Source organism: Mandrillus leucophaeus, unplaced genomic scaffold, assembly GCF_000951045.1.
Source record: "Mandrillus leucophaeus isolate KB7577 unplaced genomic scaffold, Mleu.le_1.0 Scaffold114, whole genome shotgun sequence".
In the NCBI taxonomy this organism is placed as follows: domain Eukaryota; kingdom Metazoa; phylum Chordata; class Mammalia; order Primates; family Cercopithecidae; genus Mandrillus; species Mandrillus leucophaeus.
The window spans coordinates 4,889,079-4,904,468 of record NW_012099654.1 but is presented as its reverse complement, the minus strand read 5'-3'; the positions used below and the strand labels follow the sequence as shown (position 1 = coordinate 4,904,468).

The 15,390-nt window shown below is 40.0% G+C and overlaps 1 protein-coding gene across 1 annotated transcript in view; it reads left to right on the top strand.

Moving 5' to 3' along the window:
• Window positions 1–15,390, top strand: part of ARHGEF28 (Rho guanine nucleotide exchange factor (GEF) 28) — a 328,572-nt gene that overhangs the window by 169,286 nt on the left and 143,896 nt on the right. The window contains exon 7 of the mRNA XM_011996705.1: window positions 3,042–3,111. Within this exon, the coding sequence (XP_011852095.1) occupies window positions 3,042–3,111 (70 nt within the window). The remainder of the gene's footprint in view (window positions 1–3,041; window positions 3,112–15,390) is intronic.

Genomic DNA, 15,390 nt, shown 5'->3' with positions numbered 1-15,390 from the left:
TACAGAGTAAAAAGTCAACTTAGAAAACCAATATTATCATTGACCACAGGTTCAGCTTTTGTAGAATATTTGCTTCATGTAATTGAAATAATTATTCATATAATTCATATAATTGAAATAAGCCAAAAATGTTATGTATCAAACAAAGATTATTATTGGCTTACTCCATATAGAGTTTTATTTAAACAGTTAAAATAAAACATGGTCTTCAGAGTATGATCTTTCTCTCTTTGCTAGGTTTTAGGGAATTTGGTTTGTAATTTTCTGACATACAGCATCACATACAGTATATACAGAATGAGGGTCATCTTTTAAGAATGCTTGTCATTTAAAACTACTCAAGCCAGCTGGGCACGGTGGCTCATGCCTGTAATCCCAGCACTTTGGGAGGCCGAGGTGGGTGGATCATGAGGTCAGGAAATCGAGACCAATCTGGCCAACATGGTGAAACCTCGTCTCTACTAAAAATACAAAAATTAGCTGGGCGCAGTGGCATGCGCTCAGCCATCATTGTGGTTTCTCACCAAAGCACCAAGTGGTGGTTATTCTGGCTGGGCAGACACTTGGTTTTGCCATGCATCAGTTCCAGGGGGACAGAGTTCAGCCAAGTGCCTTTCCTCGGAAGACATGCTCAGACAGCGGCATGGCACTTGGTGACTATCCTGAAAAGAACAGAACAAACTCTATTGAATGTTTGCTTCATTATAAAATCCTCTAAAGTCTTAGGCTACATTTGTGATTTCTCATATACGTTTGAGATAAATACTGATGACCTTGAGGAAGATTTATGATGAGTAAATCTAGATACCTCAATAATTTATTGTAGTGGACTTCATAATCACAAAGGCCAAATAGAGATGGTTCTCCGGTTTCCATGAGATTTTCATCTTATGAAAAACACTTGATACAAGAATTAGTGGAGTGGAATGGCCTTATGTTTCAAGTTTCCACATCCCTCTTTTTCCTTCCTTTCTTGAGGTATATGACTGTTAGTGAGCAGAGAAACCAAGAAGGAAGGGCTAAGAGATTCTTTATGACATCCAAAGACGTTAATTGTTACTTGCCTGACAAAGTGATTCTATTGTGTTCTTATCTAAATTTTTTGTGGTTGCGTATTACTTGGTTAGATATTATTTTAAATGTAAGCAGGTGATAGTTATTTTATAGGTTGTCCACACTAAAGCTTTACAACTTTGGATGATGAATATTATGAGATTACATATAGATTTTGTATAAAAAGTATTCATGCTTTATGGAATCTTATCTAAAAGTCCGTTTTGATATGACAGCTATAGATGGTGACTTTGATTTGAGTGACTGATCTGTTCTCACTGAACTACAGCCCATATTCAGTCTTCTCCAAGGAGATATGTTTAGTCTCTGGATTTGGGCGTTGCTTAGTTATTTGTAGTCCTGTAGAACAATGACAGTAAAACCTTGCTGTGGAAACCTGAGTTTGCTTTACGATATATAAGAGCTCTCCAGGTGAACCCAGTCAGAAGTCATACTTGTTCAGAGTTGTAAAGGGTTGGTGCTTTCATACTGTATTTCAGTTGACAGTGATGGCCTGACAGTTTCTAATAAACATTAAATATTAAAATGGAAGGTGGTGCTAAATATCCAAACCGTAAAGACAGAATATTAGGAAATTAAATAATAAGCAAACTGTAGCCATGTCTTTTAATCACTTTTTAGTTATTTCATCATAACAATCCGAATGCTGATAATTCTACTCTAGAGCTTGGCTAAAATTAATAAGCAGCTAGGAAATTTAAGTTTTTAAAGGTATATTCAAAATTACTTATAAGGATAAAAATTAAGTTTGAATATATTCTATTTTCAAGAGAAAATAGCATTTCCTTATTTCAAGTTTTGTTGTGTAATCAGAAACCAGCATTGCCTGATGTTCTTTTCTCACACAGGCTTGGCAATTCTCTTCATTGAAAGACAGGGGGATCGGGGCTAAGGTTCAGCCCAGGTAGACACAAGGGGCCTTGAGCCTGTGTGGTGACCTCTCTTCCATCCATGGGTGCTTATGCAGCCATCTCCTCACTACCCCTTAACATGGACCTGCGCTGGTCCAGCCACTCATTCCATGGTGGGCCTTAGGAGAGAACACAGTGTCCTGGAGGTGGGGCTGGGGTGACTTAACAGCCCATGGAGGGTGGGTGACCAGGCACTTGTTGCTCCCTGCCTGTTTCTGGGTTTGCTAAATTGTATATATTTTTTACATTCCTTTTACTCTGGCTGCAGGGCATTGTTCCTAAATAGTCAAAGAATGAAGCACCACAGGTCTTAATGATACACCCAAGGGGATGAGAGACCTATGTCAGTTATGTGATTGCCTGCCCAAGTATACTGATGATTGATTTCAGAACCTGTGCTGGGGCCATCTTGGGCTGGTTTACTATTCAGCACATCAATACATAATTCTGTGTTTCTTCACATTTTCACTGGCTGTGGGGAATCTGTCAAAAGAAAATTCAGATGGTCCCAAGAGGGCAACTTTTTGCTAAAGCCTTTTGGAAGGCTCATCAACTTAGTTTCACCCAGGGCCAGCCTGCACCAGTGTGTGCCAACCTGTGGCGCAGGACCCATGGTCATCCTGGATCTTCCTTGTGATCATGGTCCTAGCCCCTCACCTGGTCCTCTGAGATTCCTGTGTCTTAGGATGTGGATTTGGTCTGCTCCAGGTGGCAGATGCACAGACCAGAAGCCCTTCTTTCTGGCGTCAAGATTTTTGGTTCTGTTTCTGGTACATGCATGATATTCCTGAGAACCTTCTGCTTGGTGTGACCTGCAGAAGCAATAAAAGATTAGTGGCAGGGACAGTTTTGGCCCCTGCCTTGGAGTTTCTCCTGATTTTGCTCACCCTCCTCCTGGGATGCTGGCTATATGTTCTCCCAGCAGCTTTCACCCACCCACTATTTCCCAACCTCCTAGCTCTGAGATCGTTGATAGTGACTTTTGCCTCTTGTTGTATATCTGAAACCTCAAATGGTTTTCTGTGCTTTCTTGTTTTTTCCCCCATTGTTTCCTAGACCTTTGAGCAAGAAACCAGGCCAGAGGAAAGAACAGCTATGCCCTCCAGCGGTGCAGAAACTGAAGAAGGTACGCATGCTCCTTTCCCACTTAGGGCAGCCAGAAAGTGCTCCGGACCAACAAGCTAACCAGTCCATTGAAGTGTGTGGTGAAGCTGGCCAGGAACCAAGGGGCTCAGAGGCAAGGTTAGGGGTGTGGGATACAGCAAAGCCCCTGGGTCCTCGGACAGCATGAAATGAAGTATACTGTTTGTTTCCACTCTCTATGTAACTGGGATGTCCTGAGTGCTGTTTGCTGGGACCGGGGCCAGGTCCTCTGGCATTCCTGATCTTCAGGATGCTCTCTTGACATTCTGATTGTTTTCCTCATTCAGTTTGTTCATTCATTGAGTCCTTCGTTCAACCATTTGTTCTTTAGTTCCTTCCACCTTTGTGGATCTCCTACTGTTTGCTTAGCAAGGATAGTCTGGAAGTCATGGAGTTTTTGTCATCATGAGGGTTGGGGGGCACCACTGGCATTTAGAACTGAGGCACCAGGGCTGCTGGATGTTCATCAATGTACAGTCCTATGCAACTAAGAGTTGTCCTGTACAGCTGTTTACAGTTCTGATGGTAATTCAGAGACGGCATGTGCGATTCTACTTGTGGTGGAAGTTCATAAAAGAAGATACATTCTTTATGCTACATTGTTCCTACTCTATTCCACAACGTGCCACATGGAATCATTCGATACCCCACTTGTGCATAGTACCTAGCTCATTTGCAGAACATCATCATTCCTCATTTTCCCCAACTTGACAGTTTATCTAGGCATGCAATTCTTACTTCATTTCAGGTGACTTCTGCTTTTCCATATGCAAATAATTTTGGTCTTTTAGTAAGTTGTAGTAATAAACAGAAGTTTTTATTCTAGGAAGCATATTTTTGCATATTCCAGTATTTCTTGTCTGGAATAAATCCTGATTGTGTGTTTTCAAAACCCAGTGGTTGCAAAAATCTAACCACATTATTGCGTCTCCTAGGGTAGTTAGGGCAAAAGTTTTATGTATTGAAATACATATTATCTTCTTATCAGTTCCTCTCCATTTGCTTCATATTTAGTTAGGATATTGTATTGATTTTTATTTTTAATTATACATAAAGATAAGGTTGTATGTATCTAGGGAGTAGAGTTATGTGATCTACTAACTTAATTTCAAGATAGTGAAGGGAGCAACACAAAATACCTGTTAATGTAAAAGGCATAGGTCTGATAGGGTTGAGAACCACCAAGCTTCATGCTGGGGCTAGGAGGAAAAATCCAACAAGGCCCTTGTTCCTAAGCCACCAATGTTAATAGCTGGTCAATCCTTTTGATTCTGCTTTTAACTGGCCTCACAAAAGAGTTGGATTCTAGGTATGTTGTCAGGTACTATGATCTTAAACTCTTTACCTGCATGTTTGTTAAAAAGTAGTCTTGGCTGGGCACGGTGGCTCATGCCTGTAATCCCAGCACTTTGGGAGGCCGAGGCAGGTGGATCACCTGAGGTCGGGGGTTCAAGACCAGCCTGACCAACATGGCAAAACCCCGTCTTTACTAAAAATACAAAAATTAGCAAGGCGTGGTGGTGTGCACCTGTAATCCCAGCTACTTGGGAGGCTGAGACAAGAGAATTACTTGAACCTGGGAGGTGAGGTTGCAGTGAGCTGAGATCGCGCCACTGCATTCCAGCCTGGGTGATACAGCGAGACTCCATCTCAAAAAAAAAAAAAAAAAAAAGTAATCTTAGAGAAGGCATATTTCTGGTGAGTTGCTGACTCTGTGTGGCCCATCCTGACTGCATATGTTCCTGGGTTAAGCCCGAGCAGCTGAGCCTCCTCCTCAGACTGCACCTGCTTGGAGCCCCAGGGAATTGCCTTTACTATTCTCCCCTGTGGGTGCCACTTGCTACTGGCTGTGTTGAGGGAGCCACTGTTGACCCTGCTGCCCAACAAGGTGGTGGGTTACTTTGCGCTTTCTCCTTGAAGACCTGCAGGAGAAAGCTCTTTCTTTTTTTGTATTGGAAACGCAGCCTCACCTGAGTGCCCGGCTCAGCTCGCTTTTACTGCTGTACCTGTGGCTGATCAGGTTTCTTACTTCTAGCTTTCTGATAAACTTGGAGCTAAGTTTCTTGATTACAAGTGCCTGTGGCAATGCTGACTGCATTTTTATATTACCTTGTTGCTTATTTAAGCCTCTACCCTTACTTTTTCTTTTTTAAAATCAACTTCTGATTTCAAAAAATCCTCTTGCAAACTTTTCTTCTTGTATTCTACCTTCAAATTAGTTTAGAACACTGAGGTCTAAAGGAGTACTTTAATTCCAAGTTGTTCTTAAGGGGCTTACAGTTTGAGGTTGGGGCAGAAAAACAAGCTCTCATGGCATGGTATGATAATTGCTACAGGAGATATTTGCAAGTAGCTCTGTGTATTAGCATGCTGTAGACTGTGACAGTGGAGTGGTCAGGGAAAGCTTCCTGGAAGAAGTGGCCCTGGAGCCGTGATCTAATGGAGGGAAGGGAATTCTACATGCAATACAAAGTCCTGAGCCAAATGATGCACTGGGGAAAATGCAGCTCATTTTGAAGCCCTGGGATATAGCGGTGTGTGTGTGTGTGTGTGTGTGTGTGTGTGTGTGTGTGCGCGCGTGTGTGTGTGTATGCATGTCTGTGCTTCTGTATGGTGGTGGCAGTGATGCCAAGAACATAGGCTTAAGAAGTAGGCAGATTGGCACGGCTCTACATGAGGCAAGTTGTTAGAATTCTACCCTGACAGCTCTGGGAAGTGTTTTAAAGTTCACTTTGGTGGGAGTATGGGGAATGGATGGGAGAGGCCTAGTGGAAGACAGGGACCAGCCAGGGGGCTGCTGAAAGCGACGCAGAAGAGGATTTGCCCTACAGCAGTGTGACAAGATGGGAGAGGTGGGGACACGTGAGTATGGTCCTGAAAGTGTAGGATCTGATTGGCTGTCAGTGGTAAGGGAGAAGGATGGTGCCTCCATTCCTGGGGTGTGGCGCTGGGTGGGATGGGCCTTCCAGGAAGCAGAATTGTGACAATATATGTTCAATTTTAGACAAGTTGAATTTGACAGGTGTTTGGGGCAGTCAAGGTAATGTACGTGGCTGCCAATTTGACTGAAATTACTCAACCAATAAGCACAAGAATTTGGACAGAAATCCAAGCCCTCTGACTCCAAATAGTTAGTAGGTATACTTTATAGCCCTTGAATCTAGACAATGCTTTTGTATTTGTCTACCCTTGAAAGAATACTAGAAATTGTATGCATATTCCAGCAGGGGGCAATATTCAACTGAAGTGGAAACATTCCATCAGTTTTTGTCCATTCATGAGTCTGGAGGAGACTCAACTGAAAAAACAAAACATTTTGAACATAAGAGCTCCCTCTTAAAAAGAAAAAAACCCTAAAGCAAACCTCCACTTTGAAATCTATTAGAAGATTCTTAGTAGATTATATTTTCTGTCCCCTCTGGGACAATGCGTAGTAGGGGGGAAACTCTAAGATTATATCTGTAGCTGTTATTAATTAAAAGACTATAATAATTCTAGCCTGGACATTAACTTTGCTGTCTCTGTGAGTGTGATAAATGGTTTTATTATTGCCTATGATCCAGTTATGCTTCTATAGTTTCACGATTCTAGTTGTACTCTCAGAATAATGGGACATTATTTCAAATGAATTGAATGGCCAAAAAGTCATCTTATTTTAATATGCTCGTATTAATAAGCTAATTATTAGTATTAATCAAAAACCTGGCTCCATATTTTCCCCTTGCCTTCTTATCTTTATTTGATCTCTCTGTCCTAGGCTTTCCAAAGAACATTGTACAGAACACTGATCTTGGAAGATATTTTGAAAAATAAGGATTCTTTGGCCAAATAAGTAGAAAATGCTGTGCAGTAGTTCCCTTTTATTTTGAGGGGATAAGTTCCAAGATCTCTAGTGGATACCTGCAACCCTGGATAATACTGAACTTTATATATACTATGCTTTTTTTCTATACATACACACCTATTATAAAGTTTAATTTATAAATTAGGCATAGTAAAGATTAACAATGATAACTAATAATAAAGTAGAACAATTATAACAATATGCAAGTATCACTACTCTTGTGCTTTGGGGTCATTGGTAAATAAAATAAGATTACTTGGACATAAGCACTGCCATATTGAAACAGTTGATCTGATAACTAAGAGCTACTAAAAGACTAATGGGCAGGTAGCGTAGGCAGCATAAGGACACTGGACAATGAAATAATTCACTTTCCTGGTGGGAAGGAATGAGATATCATGAGATTTCATCATACTACTCAAGAATGGTCTGCAATTTAAAAAACGTAGGAATTATTTCTGGAATTTTCTATTTAGTATTTTTGGACTGAAGTCAACTGCAGGTAATCAAAGCCGTAGAATATGAAATCCCTGATGGTGGGGGCTACTGTATATGAAACTCCCACGTTTGAGATTTATAATGCATTTAATGTTTTGTGGGCTTTAGTAAGTCAAGAAACCTATATAATCTTGTTTAACTTAGCAGTTCTCTAATTTAACTGATCACACAAGAGTCCTTTTTTTGCAGTTCTCAACCTCTCATAGAAATGGTCTGTGGAAGGTACTTTGAAAATGTTGTTCTTCCTCAGCTCTGTGGCACCTCCCTTTCTAGATCTTATGTCCTCCATTTTCACTATCACCTGGTTCCCACCATCTGTTAGTCCAGTAATACGCACGCTAGAGAGGTGCAAGGAAGAATTTTTCAAGCTGTTCACAGTCATCTTGAATATTCCAGATCATCCACGCCTCCTCCGACATCCCACTTCAATTCTTGATATCACATGGGAGGCTATTGCCTGCCTGGTGTCTACTGGACTATAACACAACCTGAGAATGACTACAATACCGTTTGCCACTGTATGAATCCACTTGAAAAATTATTTTGTCATTCAAAAACTCTCTACATTTGCTGACTGTCTTAACTTGGTATCACTCATTTGTTACTTTGTTGGCTTCTCCCAATAAATCATCTTCCACATTTTCATTGACAAGAAAATAGGGAGTTGGGATTGGAACATGTGTTACAATCACCAAGGAGAGAGGGCAAAATCATTTCCTTCAGGGTGGAGGCAGCCGCTCTCACCAGGCTCCAAGGGGCTTCCCCATCGTGATTCTGTGTGGGAGGCAGAAGAGGCCGTTCATCCAAATGCAAGATTCAGGCAGGACACCTGGACATGTGTCCTTAGGCCCATTTCCTTATCCATCCATTCAGTAAATATGTGTTGACTGCCCATCACTTTATACCAGCTACTGTTCTTGGCAGTAACCAAAAAACCAAAATGGCAAGGAGAAAAAACCTTTGCCCTCAAGGAGTTTGCTTGCATTTAATTTCATTCAAGCATTTGTTAGCACCTGCTATATGCTGGGTATTGTTCTAGGCATTAGGCACAACCTGAGTTAAGTCTATACACTCATGGAGCACTCATACCTGCGGTCATGGGGGGGGGCATTTCTGGGAGTCAGGAATCAACCCTCCCCACTTCATGCATGTGGAAGCGGAAGCACAGAAACGTTGTGTAACTTACCTGAGGTGATACTGGCCCAGGCCATCAGAACTCAGGTGAAGAGTCCACTCCCTTACTGACCACACTACAGACTACCACTACCCCATAGAGCAGAGGACTGATCTATTTTTTGTCTGGACTGCTGGTCTAGAGTTCTTTCCAGCATTTGGGGGATAGAAAAAGCACAAACATTGGAAACATTGCCTTGAAATGCCCTATTCCAAATGGTTCATCTCTCTCAAGTCCTTATGACCCGCGTGCACAGACATGTCTCAATGACACATGTCAGTAATAAGCTGACTTTGCTAAAAACCTCAGCTCTGTGGTGAGCTGGCTTTTTGAGCATAATGCAAGTGATTAGGCTGTTTGCTTTTGTGAAAAATGATGGGGTAGGGGTGGAGGTGGGGTGTCATTTAATACTTACTTCAGTGAGGAAGTACGGATAAAGCTCCTTTCCCAGTATGAACATAGTGAATGTTTACTGAATGATGTCTAATCATGAGTGCAAGTTATATAACACATGCCTATGGTGGATTCAATGGTAAAGATATGTGTTTTGAGATACCAGGACCTAGCCATTCATGTCATGGTGACTAGAAGTCAGCAGATATTTTGCTTGAGCATTCTGTAGGCAGGGGTGCAGCACTTCCCTCTGTGCTTTGGTTTGTGAAACGTAGAGAGAGTTGTGTGGTGGATTCTCCTTATTTGAATATCTCCTGTGAGATATGACTGGGAAAACAATAGGGCTTTTATCCACACAAAGTATTGTTTCCAAGATTTTTCGTTTGAGACACTCTAACACAAGGGCATTTTAGGAGAACTGTTGCAGATGGTCCAAATATCAAGATATAGGTCCTTTAAGTCAGGACAGCTGGGACTTGGGTGTAAGGGACTTAAGACAGCAGTACTAGGCAGGCCGTTCTGCAGAGCTGATCATTCACTTGCATACACAGCTCTACCTTGACTCTCATGTGGAATATCTATCTGGTCAAGGACTTGATAAATATTTTTTTCCTAGAAGTAGGGTATTTTTTGGCATTTTCAACAAGAAAATCATACACAGCCCCAGGAAATGATTTGTAATTGTTGCTTTCATTTATTATTATTATTATTAAGTTCTGGGATGCATGTGGAGAATGTGCAGGTTTATTACATAGGTATACACATGCCATGGTTGCTTGCTGCACCCATCAACCTGTCATCTACATTAGATGTTTCTCCCAATGCTATCCCTCCCCTAGCTCCCCACCCCCCTGACAGGCCCTGGTGTGTGATGTTCCCCTTCCTGTGTCTACTTTGTTCAGCTCCCACTTATGAGTGAGAACATGCAGTGTTTGGTTTTCTGTTCCTGTGTTAGTTTGCTGAGAATGATGGTTTCCAGCTTCATCCATGTCCCTGCAAAGGACATGAACTTATTCTCTTTTTTATGGCTGCATTTTACAGAGCAATTCAGCCTTTTCTGTATTTCCCTTAGTGACTGACTTTGCCAGTCCTCTTTCTTCTCCTTGTCACAGAAAAGAGCAATCTTCATCATTAAAGGGACAAGGATACAGATAGGATATCATGATGATATGATACTCATTTTGTATATTATAAAAATATCTGTATTTTCTCACACATAAATAAAAATTCTCCTCACCACTTGGTTTATCAAAGGATTAAAGAATCATGGTTTGACCTGGAAAGAACTTTAGAAATCATCAGGTTGAACCCACTGTATGTTTGAGCTTGCGACTCGGAGGTTCCCCGGAGCTCACCTAGATGCAGCACATTTGGCTCATATCTAATATAGATACTTTATTCTAGCTTAGTCAGATAAGCAGGCTAGAGAGAAACAAGTATTAAACTCAACTAAGTATTCTAATGGAATTGCAATGATCTTGAAAATATAGCTAAAAGTTAGTTTCTTGAGTTGAAGTAGAATCTAAGTTTGATAAAAATGGAATTTTGTTTATGTCTTTGAAAGATGACTTGCTTAATTTTATTCAAGCCATTGATTAACTTAGGAAAATTATGCCCTGACTTCAATTTAAAAATGCAATTTACCCTTGAACAACTTGGATTAGGGGCACCAATCCCCTGCACAGTCAAGAATTCATGTGAGTCAAAGTTAATTCTACCGAAGCTTAACTTCTCATAGCCCACTGTTGACCAGAAGCCTTGCCAGTAACATAAACCATTGGTCAACACATATTTTGTATGTTACATGTATTATATACTATATTTGTATAATAAAGTAAACTAGAGAAAAAAATGTTCTTAACAAAATCATAAGGAAGATAAAATACATTTACCATTTATTAAGTGGGACTGGACCACCACAAAGGTCTTCATCCTTGTTGTCTTCACACTGAGTAGGCTGAGGAGCAGGAGGATTAGGAAAGGGTGGTTTGTCTGTGAGTTTTATCAAATTGTCAAAAAATTTCCGAAAAAATTACCAACATATTTATTGGAAACAATCCATATAAAAGTGGACTCATGCAGTTCAAACCTGTGTTGTTTAAGGATCAACTGTATATTGATTTAGAGCTTCTGTGTAATTGATAATTGCAACCAAATTTTGGGGCGGAGGATACTGTTTCTCCATAATTGAATTCTTTGCTTTAGAGATTTCTATGGTGGGCAGGGGTGGGGTTCAGGAGATGTAAAAATCTGTATCATAAAAATTTATCGACCATGGAGTTATAAGATTCAACAATTGCATTCCTAGGTATATACTTAAGAGAAATGAAAACATGTATCTACACAAAAAATTTTACTTGAATGTTTATTGTGGCATTATTAATAATAGACAAAAAGTGGAAACAACTCAAATATCCATCAGCTGAGGAATAAACAAAACAAAATAGCTACCTTCTATCTATCTATCTATCTATCTATCTGTCTGTCTGTCTATCTATCTATCTATCTATCTATCTATCTATCTATCTATCTATCTAATCTATCTAATCTAATCTATCTATCTATCTGTCTGTCTGTCTGTCTATCTATCTATCTATCTATCTATCTATCTATCTATCTATCTATCTAATGGAATACTACTTGGCAGTAAAAAGGAATGAAGTACTAATACATGCTACAGCATGGATGAATCTTGAAAACGTTATGCTGCATGGAAGAATCCAGTTTCAAAAGACTACATATTGTGCAGTTCAATTTATAAGAAATATCCAGAATAGGCAGTTCTGTTGAGACAGAAAATAGATCAGTGGTTGCCTAGGGCTGGGGTGTGGAGGGAGGATGGTGAGGTGGTTGGGGAGAAATGTGGAGCGATTGCTAATGGATGTGGGGTTTTCTCATTGGAGTGATGAAAATGTCCTAAAATTGATTATGGTGATGGTTGCAGAACTCAATAGACTAAAACCCATTGAATTGTATACTCTAAGTGGGTGAATTGTTTGGTATATGAATTATACCTTAATAAAGCTATCATAAAAACCTATATGGGGGAGTATATACCAACATTTAATGGTAGTTATGTTGATTTTAAAAATTTTTTTCTCCAAGTTTTTATTGTTTTTTTTGGATACAAAAGACTTTATTGCTCATGGCATAGGCAGCATGGGCTTCATGTTCACATTGGTTCTCCTTGTCCAGCAAGTCCCCCAGGGGCCTTGTGAGCAGCTCAGATAGTTGCTGCACACACACTCAGTTTGTGTCACAGCTGAGGAACCCTGACTAAAATATCCCAAATCTTATAAGGAGACTGCTAGCAAGCTTGCCCAACCCTTGCACTGGAAGGGGCTATTATCTTTACTACCCTGGTCTGAAGACAAATCTGCCTTCATCCCCAAAGGAAACACTATTTCTTGGTTTCAAGACTGTTGGCCACAAAACCATCTTTCAAAAGATAATCCGGTATAAACGTTTTCACAATAAGAGTAGGCCCACTGTGGAGAATGGCCTGCAGCAGTCTGGTGTTGCAAGAGGTCTACTGTGGCTCCAAAATCATTTCTTCAATGAACTCTATTCAGACAAAAAGAGCAATGGAAAAAGATTCTTTTGCCCTACAACATTTTTTTTTATTATTATTTTATTAGTGATAGAAGCCTTTTTTAGAGAGGTGTCAGGAAAGTTTCTATTAAGACTCTGGCCAGAATTGGATCATATGTTAACCTCCAGACAAAAAAACTGTATCAGAGGAGGGAATTCTCCACTGTCTTAAATAATTACTTTTGTCTTTAAAAAAATCACGAGCAATTTAAATGAAAAAAATCCTGTATTTTAAAGAAGATGTCTTAAATTCTTTCTGAAACAATGTAGAATATAAATATAAAAATGATATGCCAAGGAGCACATTTTGGAGTTACTTGATTCCAAGGATTTCTTCTTCCATCTTGGTTTCTTCTCCCCAGCTGCTGCTCAGTAGGGACCAGTGGAACTTGTTGAATTGAGTGGAATGTTGGGCTCTCGCTCACTAAGTCTCATTTTGATATTCTGTAAATGAGTGCCTCATTGTTGCTCCCAGTCCGTATTTATACCCAACAGGCAAAACGAAAGTTCTTACTAGTTGTCCTGCTTTTAGAAAAAAAAGAGAAAGGAATAACTGGGACATTGAAACAAAATTTCAAAGTGTTACAATAGCCTCTGAATTAAGAGTGGCAAGTAGTCTCTCCAGTGCCTTTGCCATTTTAATTCTGTGGCCGTTGTGAATTGCATTTGCTCACTAGGATAAAACATTGTAGCAACACATGCAGGTGCAGTAGTTCGTAGTCAAACAGCAATACTTACTAAGTGGAGAGGAAAAGGGTTGGCTTTTGGACTTACAGAGCCAGAAGGGTGGGAGGAAGTAAGGAGAAAAGCATTCATCTATCTATGAATCTGGCCGTTCAGAAGTTGTGACAAAATAGCTTTGATATTGGAAGTGTTTCAGTTAGTTAATTCCAAAAAGCAAACAACTTTTCCTTCTTTGTCCTGATCCACAGCTTGTCTAACGAGCCACCACATCTTGTCAGCTATGTATATTTTGGGCCACCAGTCACAGGTGGAGACGAGAAGCATTTATTCAGCACCTGTTAAGTGAAAAGCACCCAGCTTGGTGCTGGGGATACAAGGGTTGAGCCAAAATCGATCTGGTCCCAGCTATCCCAGAATTTACAGCCTATTGAGAGAAAAAGATTCATTCAAAGAGTATGAGCTACCCGCCATGTATGCCAGAGAGGCAAAGAGGCTGCTATGAACACTACCATCAGGCTGTTTTTCTGACATTTGTGGGGGCAGGCAGAGCAACTGAGAGCATGATCCTGGTTTTCCACCTGTGCTTTTGACACGACTCTGTAGATGTAAGCCAGTGGTGGACTTGGTTGGCAACAAGACAACACTGGTGGTCTGGCTGCCTCTGACCATGAGTCTTCTGCCACAGCCAAATGGTAAAATCAGAATACCGAGCATCCTGTGTTTTGGGTGTAAGTTTTTTATTTGCTTAAGTCTAGGCTCTGTGGTCTCATTTGCGAAGTAAGACAGTAAGACTTGTGCATGGAGTTGAGATTTTTTAGGCGAATCTGCCTCTTAATGAGACACTGGCATGAATCTTACAGCGACTTAACCCTGTTGGCTGGTGCAGTGTCACTAGTAAACATAAGTCTTAGAGATTATCTCTTGTTCCATTATAGCTTGGCAATAAAAAAACAACAACAACGTGTTTATCAAGTTTGGCAAGTCTGATTTAGAGGAGTAATCCTTCCTTCTGGGTGGGCTTGAGGGCAAGATTAATAGGCCTTTAAAACAGAATAGGTAGAGTTACTGATACCATTATCTGCTACAGGTTGCTATAGCAATGAGTGGTTTGATTGCACTGTGTAATTGGTGGTACGGTGGGTTAGTGTAAAAGGATCCTACTAATTTAACGGAAACTCTCCTAGAGCAATTTAATTAAACTCTGGTAGAATGAATGCCAAATTCTTTGAAAGCTCTAAGATATAGTTCTGTTTAGTTCTAGGTTAATTAAAGATACATTATTATCTTGAATTAGCACAATATCACAAATATTTTAAAATGATTTTTGGATAAAGACTTTCTATATTTGGAAGTTATTTTTTAAATGATGAGGTACAATTTTTAATGAAGACTTGTATATTTTAATATAGTTTGTGGTATTTGTTTTGAAGTGAAAAAAATTGCACTGGACTACATAGAAAAACGTAGGCATGACAATCTATAAAGGCTAGTTCACTGGCCTTTTGAGAAGAGAAAGGAAGCTGGAACCTAAATGCACTACCAGGTGTGAACACATCCTCTGTTACTGCAAACTTCGTTAACAGACAAGATTGCCTTTTCGATTAGCAATCTGGATAAAATCTATACTGTTCTTCTGAATAAATGCTATATGTACAGAATTCTTTAGAAATGCAGCATAATGATCATTTAAGAGTTTATGGCTGAGATAACTTTAAAGGAATGAATGTCCTAAAACAGGCAAAATAGAAGGGTGTGACTCTTGATGTCTGTGCAGATGTATCTATTGAAACTCTGGTCCTGGTCTTCTTCTTGTTCTTTCTTCTTTCTTCTTTCTTCTTTCTTCTTTCTTCTTTCTTCCTTCTTCCTTCTTCCTTCTTCCTTCTTCCTTCTTCCTTCTTCTTCTTCCTTCTTCTTCTTCCTTCTTCTTCTTCTTTCTTCTTCTTCCTTCTTCTTCTTCTTTCTTCTTCTTCTTTCTTCTTCTTCTTTCTTCTTCTTCTTTCTTCTCCTTCTTCCTTCTTCTTCTTTCTCCTCCTCCTCCTCCTCCTCCTCCTCCTCCTCCTTCTCCTCCTCCTCCTCCT